A 19,231-nucleotide genomic window follows, 5' to 3' on the forward strand; every position below is an offset into this window, starting at 1 on the left:
GTCGTTTTTAAACCGGGCTAGAATTTATAGTTCCAAATTGCAAAATGCAGTACATATGTGGAAACTTCATTTTTAATGAGACTAGCCCCCGTCTCCACTTGCCCACCTATTAGTGCACAAACGAAACGTTTATGTTTCCCCATTATACCCCCAACAGCAGAGTGCTGAAAGGAAGGCAAAATTTTAAAATTTATATTCATCGCCATATTTTTACCTTCAATGTGGTTTGTTTCTTGAAATGTTTGATCAAACACTCATCAAGATAAACAATAAGTATGCATACAATGTGTATGCAAAGATCTGTACGCACAATTAATGTTTTTGTCCAGAAAACAAGAAATTTTACTGGCCGGTGAAATTAAATATAGGTCCTATGCTACTACTCCTACTCCTACTCTATCATAGAAGATCAAAGCGCGTAACGTGTGGTAACAACCTAAGCTGGGCGACGAGCGTGTCCGCTACCCCATCCATTGTATTACCTTTCCCTCAATCCAATTTCCCTCCTCATACAGCGCTCTCACTCCACCACCACTTTCCCTTCCGGTTGTTTGCCGCTTTCTCTCTCAACCACTCAAAGTTTTCCAACCGGTTTAGTGTAGTTTTCTCTGTGACTTTACGACATGTTCTTTTGTGTTTTGTGTAGGTAGTTTAACTAGGTATTTTGGCGCGTATACGTATACCACCTTTGCGATCGTTTCGAACCCCCACTCGATACAATAACTGAGTCCCTTAGCTCCTTGCCGAAAAGTGACTACCGCGAACTTCTGAGATTTTCCAAAGCGTGTAAAAAGTTTACTTATCCGTCAATAATTATGATTTAAAGTTTTTTCTCATTCTGGGGCTTTCTAGTTTATGTGCAATGAATACCGAGAATCTACGTTACTTGGTTTTTTTAAAAAAAACCTAAGAATGCTCCGCTCTAATTTAAAATATGCATAAATAAGCAGAAGCAAGCGATCTGATTCGAGGATGGCTGAGCAGTTCGGCACTCTTCGAATGAGAATTTCACTCCTCCGTTTTGTTTAAAACGTTGCTTTGACAGGTCTCTACACCCCTGTTATGCTTTTCAAAATTTGGTACCACTGCTCTGATAGTCAGGGCCAGCCAGGGCAGCCGTAAGTGCAATCTTTGATGAGCCTCCAGACTCATTAGACCATTTGCTAAACGTGGCTCATACAGGAAGCTACATGCGCACATATGGAAATCTACCTACCCCTCTCTTCCCCGCGCGCCTGACCCTAGCGTCGGCTCCTCGAAAGACACAATAGCTCGGCTCCCGACGAGGCGACCGTCGCGGGACCCTCTATTACTTACGCTTGATTAACCATTTCATCGTCACGCTAGGATTCGTCCAATTTTCGAAAAAAATTGTTTCGCGTGTTTTTAGCAATTTTTTTCTTATCCTCCGTTAAAACACGAATTAAATGAGGTCTCATTCATAAAAATCGGCCAAATAGAAGAGAAGTTACAGTATTCGAAATCCGAAAAAATCAACAAAGCCTCGACCTCCCCATGCAAAAAATAAAATGAAGGGGGAAAAAAGAAATGTATAAATTACAATTAAATATAATTGACCTCAGAATTTGACAAGCAATTCCATTATATAACGGAGAAAAATTGGGAGTAATTACAAAAAATCGTCTCTTGCAAGGGGCTTCCTTGTAAGAATTTTGACCCGGAGACAAGGGTTGAATAGCAGTAGTACTCCATACTATACACAGTGTGCCTCAACGAGTTAAACATGTTTTATACATCCAAATCGAAAATTTTATTATATTTTTAACTATATTGTCTCTTGAGTCGTTTAAGCCAAAAAAAAAAAAAAAAAAAAAAATAATTCCGTCCAGATTCTAGAACGTAAAGGCGCTTTAAAAGTATTCTAGGGCTATAATTGCTAAATCAACGGTAGTAAATCCCGTTATATTATTAAAAAGAAATTGACTCAATAGTTTAATGCCTTAGTTCCTTGGATACGATTATTTTAAGCACTCAAACATTTATACCACCAGTTTTAGACATGAGGTGATTTCCTGAGAGCCGATAATATCACGAATTTCTCATAGAACCCTTCAAAAATGGCTTGCTTTTTGGGCCATCGAACTGGGGTTTAAATGGAAGCTGATAATAACAAAAAGATCTGAGAAAAATTTTGAGATAAGTATAGGAACGGTTCGTAAATAACGAGGAGAGGTGGGCAAAGCGGCTAAAATCCGATCTAATTTTTGCCGTTTTTCTGTTGAATTGATGTTGCCGCGGACTTCTAACTGTGTCCACACATGTTTTCTGTTCAGCATATCGATTCATAAGCATTTTCACACGTAAAATCTAATATTCTCGTCAGGGAGTGGACATATTTTGATTTTTTCGATTTTATACGGAAAATTTATGGTTTTTCGGGATTGTAATAACTTATTATTGTTTCTTGAAAAATAAATCCACCCAAAATGACTATAGCATATCTATTGGCTTTTACATATGTGCACTCACGAAATCGATTCGTAAATTCAACGAGTGGGTACATCGACCTGGTATATAGTACGGTGGCTTAGCGCCAAAAAAGGGCCAAATGCTGCAAATCGTGACTCAGTTTTGCCACTTTGAGAGGTCAAACTAGATAATATTTTAAGAGTTTTGAGTCGAAGAGGCATTTCCAAAATGGTGGCAGATCCAAGATGGCGGCCATTCAAAATGGCGGCCGGCGCGTACTTTGAGCCGCTATAGATCGAGATCCACCGAACCGATTTAATTTTTATTTTTTTTTGTTTAAAAGATAATTTACAGGTAAATATAAAAAAATAACAAAATTTTTGATTTTGACAATATACAGGGTGTTTTTTTCACAAAAACCGGGTTTCGCGTGTGGAAAAAATGCTTGTAATTCGCTTAACTTTCGAAATCGCATTATTAAGGTCACTTTAAATACCCACCATGTAAAAGAGTGTCTTTTAAGCTTTCCAACGATATATTACATAATGGGTCTATAATTTAAGGTTTCCGCCCCATTGCGATCCGCGCGGCGGCGGCACAGCGCGGGCCTGCATAAATTAGTCCACGGGCATATGTTGAAAAGAAGCCTCCCGTGAAATAGTAAATGGATTAAGTGTGGACAATGGCCTTATCTCTTCTATTCGATGCGTAGAAAAATAATTTTGATGTTGTCAAGCTCAATTTTTCGTCCAACCCCTCCAATTCAAGATGGCGGCCAAAATGGGGGCTCGAGGGTTGAAGATGTTGGAATTTGTTTTTGATGTCGTGCATGAGGTCTATCACTATGTAATTTCGGTCGTAGAATCCGAATTTGAGGTCCAAAATTGTCCCCGGCTCAAAGAGATGCCCAAAATCCAATATGGCCGCCAAAATTTCCACGATAGGGTCAAATCTCCGAGAGTTGCGTAAAAGTGCCGAGTAGGATATCTATCATAGGGTTTTTTGGGTCGCAGATTTCGCCGATGAGGTCAGAATTTCGCTACAGGTTTATTGAAGCCCAACAATTTCAATATGGCGGCCAAATGACTGCCGTTGCGGGGTGAAATATTTTGTTGAGGCTCGTATCGTCGAGTGTGGTGTCTCTGCATGGGTTTTTTGGGTCGTAAATTCCACAAATGAGGTCCAAAAACCCAAACAGACCCATAAAAGTTCTCTAAGAACCAAAATGGTGACCACCATGGCTGCCGCTCAGATAGTGAGAACAGTAAAGAAGTTATCTTTTATATAATGATTAATTTTCGTGTATGTGTTGTACTCCGCTGATTCCGGATGTAGTCCTCTAGTTCATCGGAGTGGTAGCGGTAGCGGTCTGTGGTACATCTAGAACATGCTCAAGAACGTATTTCCTGATTTTTCCCAAGAAGATGCTTTTCTCGATGGAAGGACAAAATACACTATTCTGACTACAAATCTTATCCCTTCGTTTTCCGTCTGGAAAACAGGGTGAATATTTTGTATATATCCGGTAGGGCAAATCATGTACCTACAGTTTTGATTTATTAGAATATCTCACTGAGTCTAGCATGTTTAATTCAACAGTGTCCTTAAAAACACTTTACGCATTCATGGTACTGTTAAATCTACATGATCGAAATTTATAACAATTATTTTGTTGAGGATGAATAAATTAAATTTAGTCTCAGTGTCAGGCACGAACAAATTACAGAACACAATGAAAATTAATTCTAGTATACGATTGGTAGCAATTTCGTGAAGAGATAGTGTTCGGTTTTTGCACGCCTCATCCTGCTTAATAGCAGGAACGGTATAACTTAACAATTGAGGAGCTTTCCGGAAAAAGGGCACATTGCAAAAAATTGCGTATGAGAAAAATGCATCGTAAGTTTCCATCATTACTTTCCGGTCACTGATGATAACTTACATCGCAGCTTGGACTCCCGATTTCAAACGTAAGTAACAGTCAGTGGCCATAATATAATGATGGAGACTTCAAATGCATTTTTCTCAAAGGCCATTTTTTGCTATGTGCCCTTTTCCCGGAAAGCTCCTCAATTACATAGACGTATTGCTGAGTATTCGGCAAGGATCTCATACAGGGTCTACCAAAAGTCCGTCCCACCCCTGCTAACTTTTGAACGAATTGAGCTAGGGTAATGAAATTTTGAGAATGTTCCCATCTCAAAGGGGACCATCTTTGGGGGGGGGGGGGGTCAAAATTTTGGTCCCCCCTCAGGGGGGGCGCGGGGGGCCCCCAACTTTTTTTTTCAAATAGCAACCCCTATCTTGTGATACATCATTGGAAAGAGAATAATCGAAGAGAAATTTGAACGGTCAAATTTAATCACCTTAAATTTCGTTTTTTTTAACTTGTCCCGAAATTTGGGGACTTGCCAACGTAATGTTGAACTAATTTTGACCTTACTGAGATAATGCGGAGGCAAATCTAGGGGAAATTGCCTTTTTTCGCGGGAAAATTGAATGACCTTTGATTTGACGTATTTGGGGGTCCGAGCCCCCCCTTAAAATTACAGCGATGTGATTTCTGCAATTTTTACTTAAAAGCGGACACAATTTGGTAGATTTTCCCGTTTTATTTTTTTCTTTACGATAATTTGAACCGGAGTTATGATTTTTTGAAAATAGGTCAAATTTGACCTTTGACCTTTCATAACTCGGTCAAAAATTAAGATTACGTGTCAATGCCCCGCAGATTATTGCCCCATGAAACAAACTGGAATTTCATTGCTCCGCAAGATGCGGGGCATTGCAATAAAACTTATGGTGCGGGGCAATGAAACAAAATTTTTGCAATACCCCGCAGGAATGAAATAAAATTGTTTCAAAGCCCCGCACCAAGAATTGTAGAATTTTATTCCCCCGCAGATTATGGTATTGACTTTTGACAACCTCACCTGGTAGTAAAAAAACATCAGTCAGCAAAAAATTCCTAATGCCATTTTTTATCACTTAACTAGTTACATTTGACAGCCCTCCCTCTTATAATTGGTTGATATCTCATCAGTATATTTTGCAAGGAAATAATATCCATTCAGCAGTCCAGTCCATTTATTTGTAAATATATGAGTGGACGGCAAAACTTGCATGCAACAAAGGAAAAGTATGAGAAAACTCACCACGGAATGCATCGAGCTCTCCAACAAAGGTAAGATCTTTAAATTTCAATCATCCGATATCGTAAAACACTTAAAGTACCGGAATTCACAAAATTCTCAACACTTCCAATGTCCTCCCTTCTTATTCATAAAGGAGTCAATATACTCATTGAAAATTTTAAACTAGCCTTCCAGTATGCGCAATAAGCCCCTTTTATGCCAATTCTAACCATATGGACCGAAAAAACGATATTTGAAAATGCTGACCCCCCCCCCCCCCCCCCCCAGCACCGTGACTCATTTTTCTTCAATAAGAATTCTCCCTTAGTGCAATGAACTATACGGAAATACACTGTATTTGGGTTTTTTTTTTTAATGTTAACCCCCTCCCACCCCCTCCAAAAAAAAACACGTGCATCAAAAAATAAAAATCCGCATCACCAAATAAGTGCTGAATAAGAACTAAAGAAAGCAAGCTGTGTTCAGATGCGTAAATTTTTTGCGCCCGGCTTGTTTTTTCTTCCTTACTAATGATTTGTCGCCTTTAAAAGTGTTTTTTTCCGATTCCTCGTGAAAAATAGTGCACATTCGTCGACCCGGATGGGCTTTTAAACGATTAAAACACCCCCGTTCGTCAGATAAAATTGAAAATGTTCATTGCGAGAATTTAAGTATCAGAGGATTTCCCGCTAAAAAAATCCCCGCGATCTCAGTGTAGCCAACCTCATTAAAATATTACATCCATTGAATCTCTAAATTTTCACTTTATCTACGGCTAAGGGCTTACTAAGATCGATTTTTATTAATAAGCTGAAGATTTTTGGCATAAACTTGTTGTTTCTTTGTAGAATTAAGTGATGAGCTGATGAGCTCGGCAAATCGTATGGTGCACATCTGATTTGGAAGGTTGGGAAAGCAAAAATAACAGTGGAGCCAAATTGGAGGTAATGGGCTACAGATAGATTTTGTAATTTCAACACAAATGGCATGTACTTACTGCGATTACAGTAAGACATGTCAGTAATAAAGTTAAATTTACATTAGTTATGTCTAAAGTTGACTTATTACCTCTCAAAGAGCTTTTAAAGGAATTACCATATGGCAACAGCGAAACGAGAAAACATCAACATAACCTAAAACTCTCTGCGTTGCGTTAGCGTTACTCGTAGCCAGAGACAAGAGACCCTCCACTAGTATCTTGGCCATTGTGGAAGCTTTTACTTTCGGGACTTCAGCATTCTACTGTTGACTTACCTACATGGTTGATGTTTAACAACGTGTCGGCAGTTTCGTTTCGCAAACAAGTCGAAAATGGTCGAAGTTTGCGAAACTTGTTTGGCTCATGACGTCACCCGAAGCTCATCATTGACCATGTAGGTAGGTCAACAGCCGAAATTGAGGTGATGACTGTTGCTCCCTAATAATTGTCCATATGGAACTGTTGAATCCCCGAAAGTAAAATCTTCCACCTGTCGCTAGGAGGCCAGTGGAGGGTCTCTTGTCTCTGCTCGTAGCTTACTAACATAGAGAAAAAAAAGGAGGTGTTTGCATTTCGGGCATCTTGGAATATTTTGATGACTTGATGACGTAGGTGGGTACAGCTAGGTACAGGGACGTCCCCTTCACACTGTACCCACCTACGTCATCAAGTCATCAAAAAATTCCAAGATGCCCGAAATGCAAACACCTCCTTTTTTTTCTCTATGGCTTACTAAATACTAGGGATGTGGATACTCAGGGAAGTATCGATACTCGGTATCGATACTGGTATCGACTCTAAGCATCGATACCGGTATCGATCATCGAGCTGAAGTATCGATACTTATGAGGTATCGATACCATCGATACTATCTATACTATAAGCTCCGAGACCTCCTAATTTTGCGAAACTGGTGACGCTTAGTTCCAGCGTTCTACCGGGCCGATTTTCATGATTTTTGCGGCAATCGACGGGCAATTGTCTCTAGATAAGCCAACTCTTTTCAGATTTTCAAAATATGGCCCAGGTTTTTTTATATTACGTGGTAAAGTTGCGAATTCTCCCATTTAAACAATGTAAATTTATACTTTTTGTCATAGTTCGTTTGAGCGTTCTACCGGGCTGATTTCCATGATTTTTGCGTAAATCGACAGGTAATAGGCCCTAGATGAGCCCGCTCTAATCAGATTTTGGAAAAAGGACCCAGGTTTTTTTAAAATCACGTTATAAAAGTGGGTGAGTTTACAGAATGCTCCGGCACTGCTACCGCTATGCGCATGAGGATGCGCAGTGGTCGAGGAGGTTGCGCAGTAGCTGTGTAGCCTGCGCATCAGCTCTACACTTATCTACACAAAATTCGCGCTGGGAGCGTCACATCGAGCGGTGGCCGAGTCGTCTAAGACGTCGAATGCGTCTATTCTAAACTCGGTGTGGGTTTGCTCCCCACCTCATAAAATATTATTTATTACCTGACTATCATTGTTCATTGTTTTACTGCAATGTTTCATCAAGCAGTCATTCCAAAACGCATCCTTTTAATTTTAAAGTAATTTTAAGTAAAGTTTAAAATTAAAGTATACCTCATGTCGTAATTTTTTAGGGGAAAAATAAAACTAACACTGATAGGAGGGTAAAAATAGGGCCGCGAAGCGGCCCATTGATGGCGCGGAGCGCCTTCAGGGGGTTGGGCCGCGTAGCGGCCAGGGGGCGTAGCCCCCTAGTTTCTGAATTATGCCGTGATTTCTGAGTGTGCATTTGTCTGTCGGCCGTTAAATTCCGCCAGATTTACGCCTCTCTCTAAAAAGCCCTGTTCGCGTCCTTAGTCAACTATTTTGAGCCCTTAACTACAGTTATCGAACTGAGCTTTTACCATTTTTATTGAAGTACAATCATCTTGAGAAACTTGATTACTCCGTCGTTTGTCACAGTGCATCATGAAGATGAAATAGCGGGGAGAGAATTTTTTAAAAAAGAAAAAGAGGCCTTCTTCATGGCCAAATCAGATTAAGTATCGATACCGTCGATACTGGGGTCTTGGCATCGATACTGCATGGTATCGATATCGTGGAGTATCGATGCAGAGTATCGTTAAGTATCGATCGAAAGTATCGATACTTTGCAAGCAAGGCGGATAAAGAATGGTGGTCGCATTTCGTACCCTCTGTATGAAGGGCCGTTTGTAACTAAAGATACTAATGTTGGCAATACATAAGAAATGATGTAACATATGAAATATTCAAAATATATTTGAAATTTTGAAATATATATACGAAACTGTCGCAATATATAAGAAATGTGTCAATATATAGTAAATCGACTCCAAAAATGGCGAAAATCGTGCAATATAAAAGAAATGTGTCAATATATAAGAAATCGACTTCACAATATATATGGCGAAATTCGTGCGATACACAGGGTGATCCATAAGTCCTTTCCATCCCCTCTAAATTTTTACCTAATTGAGGCAAAGATTTGAAACTTGGGGGATGTTCTTAGGTTAAAGGGAGCTACTTTCTGGCCCCCTAAAGTTATCCGGGGAACCCATAGGGGGGAGAAGGGATGGAAACCAATTATTTTTTCACTTGAGAAGACCCTTTTTGTTGTACCTTGTTCGAAAGAGCATCAAAAAAGGAAACTTTTCGGGTAAACCAGCAAGTCAATATCTCAAACCGTTTCAAAATGGCGTTCGGTTAAAATTCAAGATGGCCGAAAATTGACACCGATTGTTTGTCAATGGATTTGCGCGAAAATCGGCATCGACGGGTATTTTGTCAGGAGTAAAACGAATTTGAAGTTAGATTTCTAAAAAAAAAAAAAAAAAAATCGGCCTTTTTGGAATTTTTTTTTCTTTAGAAATCTAACTTCAAATTTGTTAATCTCATGCCAAAATAACCCTAACTCCCAAGTTTCTGAATTTTTGGCCATTTTGGAAATTTGTTGTTTTTTTAGAAAATCTAACTTCAAATTCATTCTTCTCCTATCAATATACCCGTGGATACCGATTTTCCCGCAAATCCATTGACAAACAATCGGTGTCAATTTTCGGCCATCTTGAATTTTAACCGAACGCCATTTTGAAACGGTTTGAGATATTGACGTCTGGTTCACCCGAAAAGTTTCCTTTTTTGATGCTCTTTCGAACAAGGTACAACAAAAGGGGTCTTCTCAATTGAAAAAATAATTGGTTTCCATCCCCCCTCCCCCCCTAAGGATTCCCCGGAAAATTTTAGGGAGCCAGAAAGTAGCTCCCTTTGACCTAAGAACATCCCCCAAGTTTCAAATATTTGCCTCAATTAGGTAAAAATTTAGAGGGGATGGAAAGGACTTATGGATCACCCTGTGTATCGCACGAATTTCGCCATATATATTGTGAAGTCGATTTCTTATATATTGACACATTTCTTATATATTGCACGATTTTCGCCATTTTTGGAGTCGATTTACTATATATTGACACATTTCTTATATATTGCGACAGTTTCGTATATATATTTCAAAATTTCAAATATATTTTGAATATTTCATATGTTACATCATTTCTTATGTATTGCCAACATTAGTATCTTTAGTTACAAACGGCCCTTCATACCCTCTGGACGTCACACGGTATCGGGTACATCGGGTACATGGGCTGGCCGAGGCCGGGGGGGCCGACTCAACCTCGGATTGCACGGCAAAACCCGTACCCTCTTGACGTCACAACGCTTCAAGATGGCAGCCAAAATCGAAATGCGACCACCATTCTTTATCCGCCTTGCTTTGCAAGTATCGGATAAGTATCGACATCCCTACTAAATACTAGAGTACCTGTATAGCGAGAGTATGGACAGATCGCTTCATGGAGGGCTTAGGGCCAAAAGTGCAGCCACCCTTCTAACCAACTTCTGACGCACTAAATTTCACTGCCAGTCGGTAGATTCTAATTCTTACGAAAATGGCTAGGAAAGTACATAAATGAGCGTTCTTCCACAAAAATGAGTAATTTTATGCAAAAACTAAGTCAAATACGTGCTTTATAAACGATGGTTCGTAAGAATTGTATTAATAAATCGTTCTGGACAATTGAAATTCATAGGTGGCTGCATTCTGGGCCCTAACTTTATCGCGGAGGCATCGGTGAAGGCCTGATGGATTTTCGGAGTTTCACATCTGTCTATACTCTCGCTATACAGGTACTCTACTCTACTAAATACTAACTTCATGCTGGCTGGCCCGAAACTCAGTGTTTATAATTATCTGGGCATTACTTTTTTGTTGTGATAATTTAAAATCAATTTTTCATCTCTTCCTCGTTTATGGTCCTTATTTTATACCCACTTTGAAGGAAATCTAAGCTTCTTCATTCTTATGAAAGAATCGATAAGTGCACTTAGAAACTGCAACTAGTTTCGCAACGACAATTCGAAATTCTTCTGAAAAGACGGGCATTTCATGCAGTTTCTGATGGTAAGCAAGTATTCCTTTTAATCAAGTATCTCAAGTTCAACATGAACATAATAATAGGAATCTGATGTTTTGCACATTGTAAGTAGATACTCCCTCCGGCAGTAGTCGAAGTACCTATGCGCAGTGCAAAGACCATGATCCCCACTAGATGATACAGTGTTCTGATTCTGTAACTTATTGCAAGCCCTGGAATTGTACAGGCTATGGTGCAATGTGGCATACATCTTGATGCCACAATAGTCCTCAACAGAAATCCAAAAAGAATGCCTGAGGCTGCACCAACACATGCTCAAACGCTTTTTTGCAAGCTTGAAACTGCGTAATGGCTGGTACAACCTGCTTAGAAGTCCAACCTAAAGTTGACCATACATTGATTTTTAAGTTTAGATGGTAGTTATTTTTATAACAGTTAAAAATCAGTTGGCAGTAAACATAAAGTAGTACTTTAACCAGCCTGTGGCAGATTTCACCTAGATGAAAGAGACTTGAAATTTGTGATCATACCTGGTGCATGGTGCACACACTGTAGTGCATTTTCCAGATTACTATGGTGATTTTGAGCGTGATGCGCAGATCTGTGGCACATCGCACCATAGCCTAGTGATTTACCAATTTTGTCAGACGTTCAGCCTCAAATGATTATGAATATTGTGTGGAAAATGCCCATCTGCGAATTTTGGGTTCAATTATAGATTATCTGGAGTGAATTTCCTGAACCCTCACTCCCTAACTCTATCACCTCTACTGCTACGCTCATGCCCTACCCCTCCTCCAATCAATGAATCTCTCATTAAGTTCCTGAAAATGCTCAGTAGCGCAAATCGACGGTGTAAGTCCGCAATCACATATCTTGTTTGCGGTGTCTGGAAATCTCCGGCTCTATGATATTTTTTGAAAGGAGAACAAATGGACATCATTCCTTGAAGTTTATGCTGAATTTTCTTCCCACTGAGAAGAAAAATCTCGGCAGTTTTAAAGAATTGCCTTTGACTAGTGTTCTTTTTAAAAAATAAAGTATGACAGGAAGTCTGCGATGTCGCAAACCGAGTTATGTGATTGCCGACTCACACTGTCGAAATACTTCGAGTGTGATTGAGTAAATGTAGGTTTACATGAATCCAATTGTAGTAGATACAATGAGATTTTCCTGACAATAAATTACATGGTTTAAATATTGACTAAGTCACAGATAAGATCATAAAAAGCTGAAGGGATTGCTCCTAGAAGCTGAGGTTGGGCTCTCAATTTTCACTATGCTTACCAGTGGTACTTATCAGTTAATTGTCAAACATTAGGTTTCAATTATTTTAAGTAGGAAATCTCTGTGACGGGACTTTCATTTAGGAAAATGAATTGAATATTAAAAATAGAAACGCAAGAAGAAATTCAAATACAGAAATTTACCTATCATACTTAACAACAAATTTATTCTTTATTTAGCATGACTTAAAAATCCAGCAGTCACTTATTTTTGCCTCATGTATGCCCTCTATCTGTAGTTCTCAATGTTATGGATGTAATTTTTTTTGGTCACTCACTTCATTCTGTATCCAACATGCCAAGGTGTAAACATTTCAAACGATGGAAGCTATTTTGCAATTTCTTAAAATTATTTGTTCAATGAGGAAATAATCACTAATGCCTGTTTTTTTATTCTTTTTTTCTAGAACTTCTTTACGAAGTGCTTGGTTTGCTGGGATCCTCATGGAAAAATGAAAGCTACTAGCACTCTGTGATTCAACTGATTTTTCCGCATTAGATCAGCTATTAACAGAGATTTAGCAGCAAAATCACATCATCAAGTTCTTGAAAATCTACCTTAAAATTTATTGAAAGATTGACAGAAAAACAATGCACTGCATCATAAAAGTGCAATCTCCTGGAAGGCATTTGTTTCAAAGAAATTTAGCATGTAGGATTTTTTTTTATTATTATTACTTTCTTCCAAAAGTACAAAGACCAGTAATAACTTTGAATGAGCTTATTAACTTTCCTATGAATTGAAAGGGAAGAAATTGGAAGTGTTGGGAATCCTGTGAAGTGCAATTCTGAAAGTGTTTTTAAAATATAGGACGATTGGAATTGAAATATCTTACCTCTTCAGGAGAACTAGACACAGTGAATGGTGAGTTGCTGCAAACTGTTTTTTTCTTGCATGAAGTTTTAATAGACCAGGCTGTTGAGTAGGAACTCCAAGGAATGGAAAATGTCGTTCAGAATTTTATGATGACTTTGAAAGAATCTAACTTTATGAAAAATCAGCAATTTAATTTGCGGGGGAATGAAACTCTAAATTTTTTGGTGCGGGGCTGTGAAACAATTTTATTTCATTCCTGCGGGGGATTGCAAAAATTTGGTTTCATTGCCCCGCACTAAATTTTTAGTTGCATTGCCCCGCGCAACAGCAACAGGCTGAGTTTCACGGGGCAATAAACTGCGGGGCATTGCTGTGATACCAAAAATTAAGATATTGATCTGCGGTTTACGCCAAAATTCTTAGTTTTTTATGCTCTTTCGAATGATGTATCACAAGATAGAGGTTGCTATTTGAAAAAAAAAGTTGGGGGCCCCCCGCGCCCCCCCTGAGGGGGGACCAAAATTTTGACCCCCCCCCAAAAGATGGTCCCCTTTGAGATAGGAACATTCCCAAAATTTCATTACCCTAGCTCAATTCGTTCAAAAGTTAGCAGGGGTGGGACGGACTTTTGGTACACCCTGTATAGTTACTCTAGGAGGAATCGTAGGGCCTAGCTTGGATACCCTGCTGAAATTGGCAATAGGAGCCTGAGTTTAAAAATTCCATAGAAATTCTTACATCCAGCTACAGAAAAAAATAGAATTCGTATGGCTGGTTTTAGGAGGCGAAGGAAATCAAACGGCCGTGCTAAACAGTTTATTGCCTAGCGATAACTTTATCGCCATCGTCTATCAAATCCTGTAAGAAACTGCGTATAGCCGTCAATAGATGCTATAAGAAATCTTATAGCCGGCTACAGGTCTATGGTATTTGGGAACATAGATCCTAAAGCCAATTTTTACCAGGGTAAAGATATACTCTTTTCCCTATCGAATGAAGATTTTCTAGAAAATTGCCGCATGATAGGAGAAAATGGATACCATTTCCGGCTTAGGCAGTCGAATATACAGGATGTCCTAAACCTCACGTGTCAGAATTTTTTCTACTTGGGTTATTTTAGGCCGGACACAGTCCAAGACCACAAGGAGAAAGAGAGCTGACCCGAGGAGTGCAGCTTTCGTCATCCCAAAGCCCCCTCAGTCACCCTTGGGAGTTCAGAGGACGAAGGAGGATTCCAACTTTGGAGAGCAGGATTCTCACCACAATTTTAAAAATAAGCTGAGGTTTAAGATAAATCGATACAAAAAAGTCCACCATCAGCCAATGCCTGTGCGCAGTATTGGTACGGCACTTCGAGGGGAAATTAAATTTTCCGAAAGTGTATCCTCCTCCCCTTAAAACGCGTATGTCGGACATTTCGACTCCTGCAACATTCTTAATGTTAGAGAACAATAAGCAGTCAAAAAGACAAAGTAGGTGTCCACCCTATCGTATGCACCGAAATATATTTACCCACTTATTGAGCACAATACGGAAAAATAACATTTGCATTGTGTACAAGAGAGGATGTGTCCTACCCATAGACTATACGATATACCCATAAACACCAAACATTTTGTTCCGTGTGATGAATTTGCAAAAATTTCATTCAAAATAACAGTATATGAAATTGTCAAGAGACGTGTAGCATTCCTGCAATCATTGAACAGACAATTCCATGCTGAGTCGCAGGATTTTCCCCTGAACATTTTACTTTTTTGCCGTGTCCATGGCTGCAAAATTTTCTGAGTATAATGTAAGTCATAAATTTTCTCCAAAAGGAAGTGTGGATTCCGAAATCTCATAAGCGTTGCAAATTACGTGGTATGCGTATCGGCTTCACTTATTTTCTTGACATTCTGGACTACATCCGGAATCAGCGGAGTACAACACATACACGAAAATTAATCATTATATAAAAGATAACTTCTTTACTGTTCCCACTATCTGAGCGGCAGCCATGGTGGTCACCATTTTGGTTCTTAGAGAACTTTTATGGGTCTGTTTGGGTTTTTGGACCTCATTTGTGGAATTTACGACCCAAAAAACCCATGCAGGGACACCACACTCGACGATACGAGCCTCAACAAAATATTTCACCCCGCAACGGCAGTCATTTGGCCGCCATATTGAAATTGTTGGGCTTCAATAAACCTGTAGCGAAATTCTGACCTCATCGGCGAAATCTGCGACCCAAAAAACCCTATGATAGATATCCTACTCGGCACTTTTACGCAACTCTCGGAGATTTGACCCTATCGTGGAAATTTTGGCGGCCATATTGGATTTTGGGCATCTCTTTGAGCCGGGGACAATTTTGGACCTCAAATTCGGATTCTACGACCGAAATTACATAGTGATAGACCTCATGCACGACATCAAAAACAAATTCCAACATCTTCAACCCTCGAGCCCCCATTTTGGCCGCCATCTTGAATTGGAGGGGTTGGACGAAAAATTGAGCTTGACAACATCAAAATTATTTTTCTACGCATCGAATAGAAGAGATAAGGCCATTGTCCACACTTAATCCATTTACTATTTCACGGGAGGCTTCTTTTCAACATATGCCCGTGGACTAATTTATGCAGGCCCGCGCTGTGCCGCCGCCGCGCGGATCGCAATGGGGCGGAAACCTTAAATTATAGACCCATTATGTAATATATCGTTGGAAAGCTTAAAAGACGCTCTTTTACATGGTGGGTATTTAAAGTGACCTTAATAATGCGATTTCGAAAGTTAAGCGAATTACAAGCATTTTTTCCACACGCGAAACCCGGTTTTTGTGAAAAAAACACCCTGTATATTGTCAAAATCAAAAATTTTGTTATTTTTTTATATTTACCTGTAAATTATCTTTTAAACAAAAAAAAATAAAAATTAAATCGGTTCGGTGGATCTCGATCTATAGCGGCTCAAAGTACGCGCCGGCCGCCATTTTGAATGGCCGCCATCTTGGATCTGCCACCATTTTGGAAATGCCTCTTCGACTCAAAACTCTTAAAATATTATCTAGTTTGACCTCTCAAAGTGGCAAAACTGAATCACGATTTGCAGCGTACTTGCTATAAGCCACCGTACTAATATCAAGTTTCTGCGATATTTTACGGCAAATCGGTAGATTTCTCACTTTCCATTCATGAATGAATAAAGCATGGACATGGTTGAACTTCTTTGCATGGAAAGACGTTTAAAATAACAAAATCAAGACATATTTAATGCAATTGAATTTATATCGAGTCAATTTCTTTTCAATAATATGACGGGATTTATAGTAACGGTGATTTGAGTATTTACGCCCAAAATACCTTTAAATCGACTTTATCTTCTAGGAGTTCGACAGATTTGTTCCTTTTTTCGCTTCAATTATTCCGTAGCACTTTTCTTCAAGAATCTGGTAAGATTTTGCTTTCGGCAGATCAAAAAATTTAAATTCGTTCGAATAGCTTTCTACATTCACAATACAAGGTCTCGTCCAGGTGCGTCGTTGACCTCGCAGTGTTGGGTCGTGAATTCTCTTGTCGTGCTGCTTGCCTTTTTTGAAATCTCTGTAAATGAAAACTAAAGGGGTTGATATGTGCGAGTTAATGACGCGCCTTATCAACACATTGTGTTGGAGTTCACTCCTTGTTTTATCTTTTATTTCTACTTTTTTCATATAATTCGATCCCAGTAATTTTTCAGTGATTTGTGAAGTAGGTACTCTTAATAAAATTGTTTTCTTTCCCATGGTAAAGTGTCATTATTATTGACTTCCTCAATGATTCTGAGCATACAAGATATTAATTTTTTTATATTTCATCTCCTTTCGTATTTTGGAACATCGCTTTTGGCTATAGATAGGATAGGTATAGCTCCTACATGATCCCACTCTACTTAGATTAACATACAAGAAATCGGCGAAGCGGTTCTCAGAGGGCGCGAGGCGCCCTCATGGATTTGGTCGCGTAGCGGCCAGAGGACGCGTGAGCACCCTAGTTCAATAAATAATGTTATGAAAGAAAGCATAATCTTTTACCTGTCTGAAGGTCTTCTATTCGAGGAAAGCATTCGACCAGTGATATGTCATCAACGGCAAGGTGGAATGGGTGAGGAGGTGGAACTATCTCAAAAAGGACTCTGAATTCTTGAAGAATGCGGCCTATTCGAAACTGATGTTTTTCCCACCTGCAACAAAGCAATGTAGTCGTATACATTATAAACAATGGTACACGGAGATGCAACGATATCGTTTGGATATTTTTTTGCTCTCACAATTATCTCGTTGCAGAACTTCAGTTTTCTAAAAATTCAATTTATTCTATTCATTGAAGGGTCAGTCTAGGTCAAATAAAAATAAAAAAAATTGGAATTTCTATAATCAACTCTTAATTTGGGGATATTTGGGTAGGTAAACGAATGCATCGGTCGAATGTTATCAGTCTCCACAGAAGATGTAACTTTGTGATGCGCCCATACTCCATTCAAGATTTACCCGCCAAATATTGCAGACAACTGAAGCTGGAATAGGCTCCTGGAGGGGGCGACGGACCCCAACTATTCTTCCCTCGAATGGAAAGAATCCCCCCCCCCCCCCCGGGTGCGATCTTGTTTGGAAGAATATTAAAACAAGAGGTTGATTCCAACACGTGGACGTTGGAGAGCGTTCATCGGACCCACTCGTGAATGTTCATTAGCATTTTTTTTTTATCTTCTGTACTTTCTTCATGAGGCTGTTGCAAACTTTCATTGAGGCAAGAACAAGAGATGTTTCCTATAAAAAAATGTCTCAAAAGTCACGATGAGCGCATTGCCAAAGTCTGAAATGCACTCCTAACTTCACAATCTGCCTCAAAATTTGCGTGTTCGTATATTATTTTGATGGTCCAGTAAATATGAACTTCTTTATTAATCGGTTAGAATTAGTTATTCTATCTTCCATGGCCTAGGACCCCCAACTCCAGTTACCGGTGACATCAGCACTGCCTGGCAGTGGGTCTAGTGAACTAAACCGACGATTGGGTCCTCCTGTTTTTTATGTTTCCATGCACCAACTATTAAGCGCGGTATGCATATACCGTGCTTCATGGTCTGGTTGCCTAACTCCTGGTGCCGTCCTGTGGCAGGAACTAGGTATGTTAAAAAAATGAATCGCCATAAAAAATTATTCAGTTCTTTAAAGCCAATGAACTATTTATTTTAATTAATGCCATGGCGAAATAAGTTGATTTTTCATCACTTGATTAGTTGAAATCGTTCAACCATTACGCAATTAAGGCTTCAATCGGGTCCAAAGTGTATGGAAGGTGATCTGTCCAGAAACCTAACTTCGTGAGAGAAAAAAAAAACTTTGCTAGCGAAAAGGAAACTTGGTCGGAGGTGAAAGAACTTGGTTTGGAAAAAAAAAAAACTTGGTTAGAGACAGAGGAAGGTAAACGGAGGAAAAGATACTTGTATGGAGTGGAAATAACCTTTCAGAGGAAAAGAAACTTCGTTGGAAGAAAAATACTCCTCTGGGTTCGGGTTTGAGGTTATGTTCTCATGCAACGATGGCAACAGTCGCATCAGTTATTTCATCGTGTTGTCAAATGTCTATTTAATTTTTAATTTATTAACAAGTGCAGGAAGAAGAAGAAGAAGCGGTGTGTAACTGTAAACTTATATAAACTTCGATTCGCGCCATCTCTCTCGCCGGAGAAGAAAATTGACTTTAACAGTTATTATAGCAATAGAGAAGGAGAGGTAGAATAATATATACATAAAGTAATATATTTAGTAATATTTAAGTGCTGTACATAAAACTGCACTTAAATATATTAAATTAATAGAAGAAAAGAAGATATTTAACAGTTATTAGCAATAGAGAAGGAGAGGTAGAATAATTTATACATAAAGTAATATAGTTAGTAATATTTAAGTACATACATAAAGTCGCTTTTATAGCGCCGCCTCGCGCTCTGCGACGCCCAATCGCCATTGCCCCCTATCCTCCCAGAGATCATCAGGCAATTGGCACCTTCTGATCTCCTCCTCCACCCCTTGTCGCCAACCTTTCACAGGACGTCCACGCCGTCGCCTTCCGGGAGGAACCCAATCGAAGACCTACTTGGGCAACCGATCATCTGCCATCCTTCGCACATGTCCATA

At 39.3% G+C, this 19,231-nt stretch overlaps 1 protein-coding gene across 8 annotated transcripts in view; it reads right to left on the minus strand.

Annotated features, from left to right (window-relative positions):
* Positions 1-19,231, minus strand: part of Alk (Anaplastic lymphoma kinase) — a 374,422-nt gene that overhangs the window by 266,807 nt on the left and 88,384 nt on the right. For all 8 annotated transcript variants that reach the window (XM_072301305.1, XM_072301308.1, XM_072301306.1 and 5 more), the window contains exon 3: positions 17,124-17,272. In XM_072301305.1, the coding sequence (XP_072157406.1) occupies positions 17,124-17,272 (149 nt within the window). The remainder of the gene's footprint in view (positions 1-17,123; positions 17,273-19,231) is intronic.

Source organism: Bemisia tabaci, chromosome 1 (genome assembly GCF_918797505.1).
Source record: "Bemisia tabaci chromosome 1, PGI_BMITA_v3".
Taxonomy (NCBI): domain Eukaryota; kingdom Metazoa; phylum Arthropoda; class Insecta; order Hemiptera; family Aleyrodidae; genus Bemisia; species Bemisia tabaci.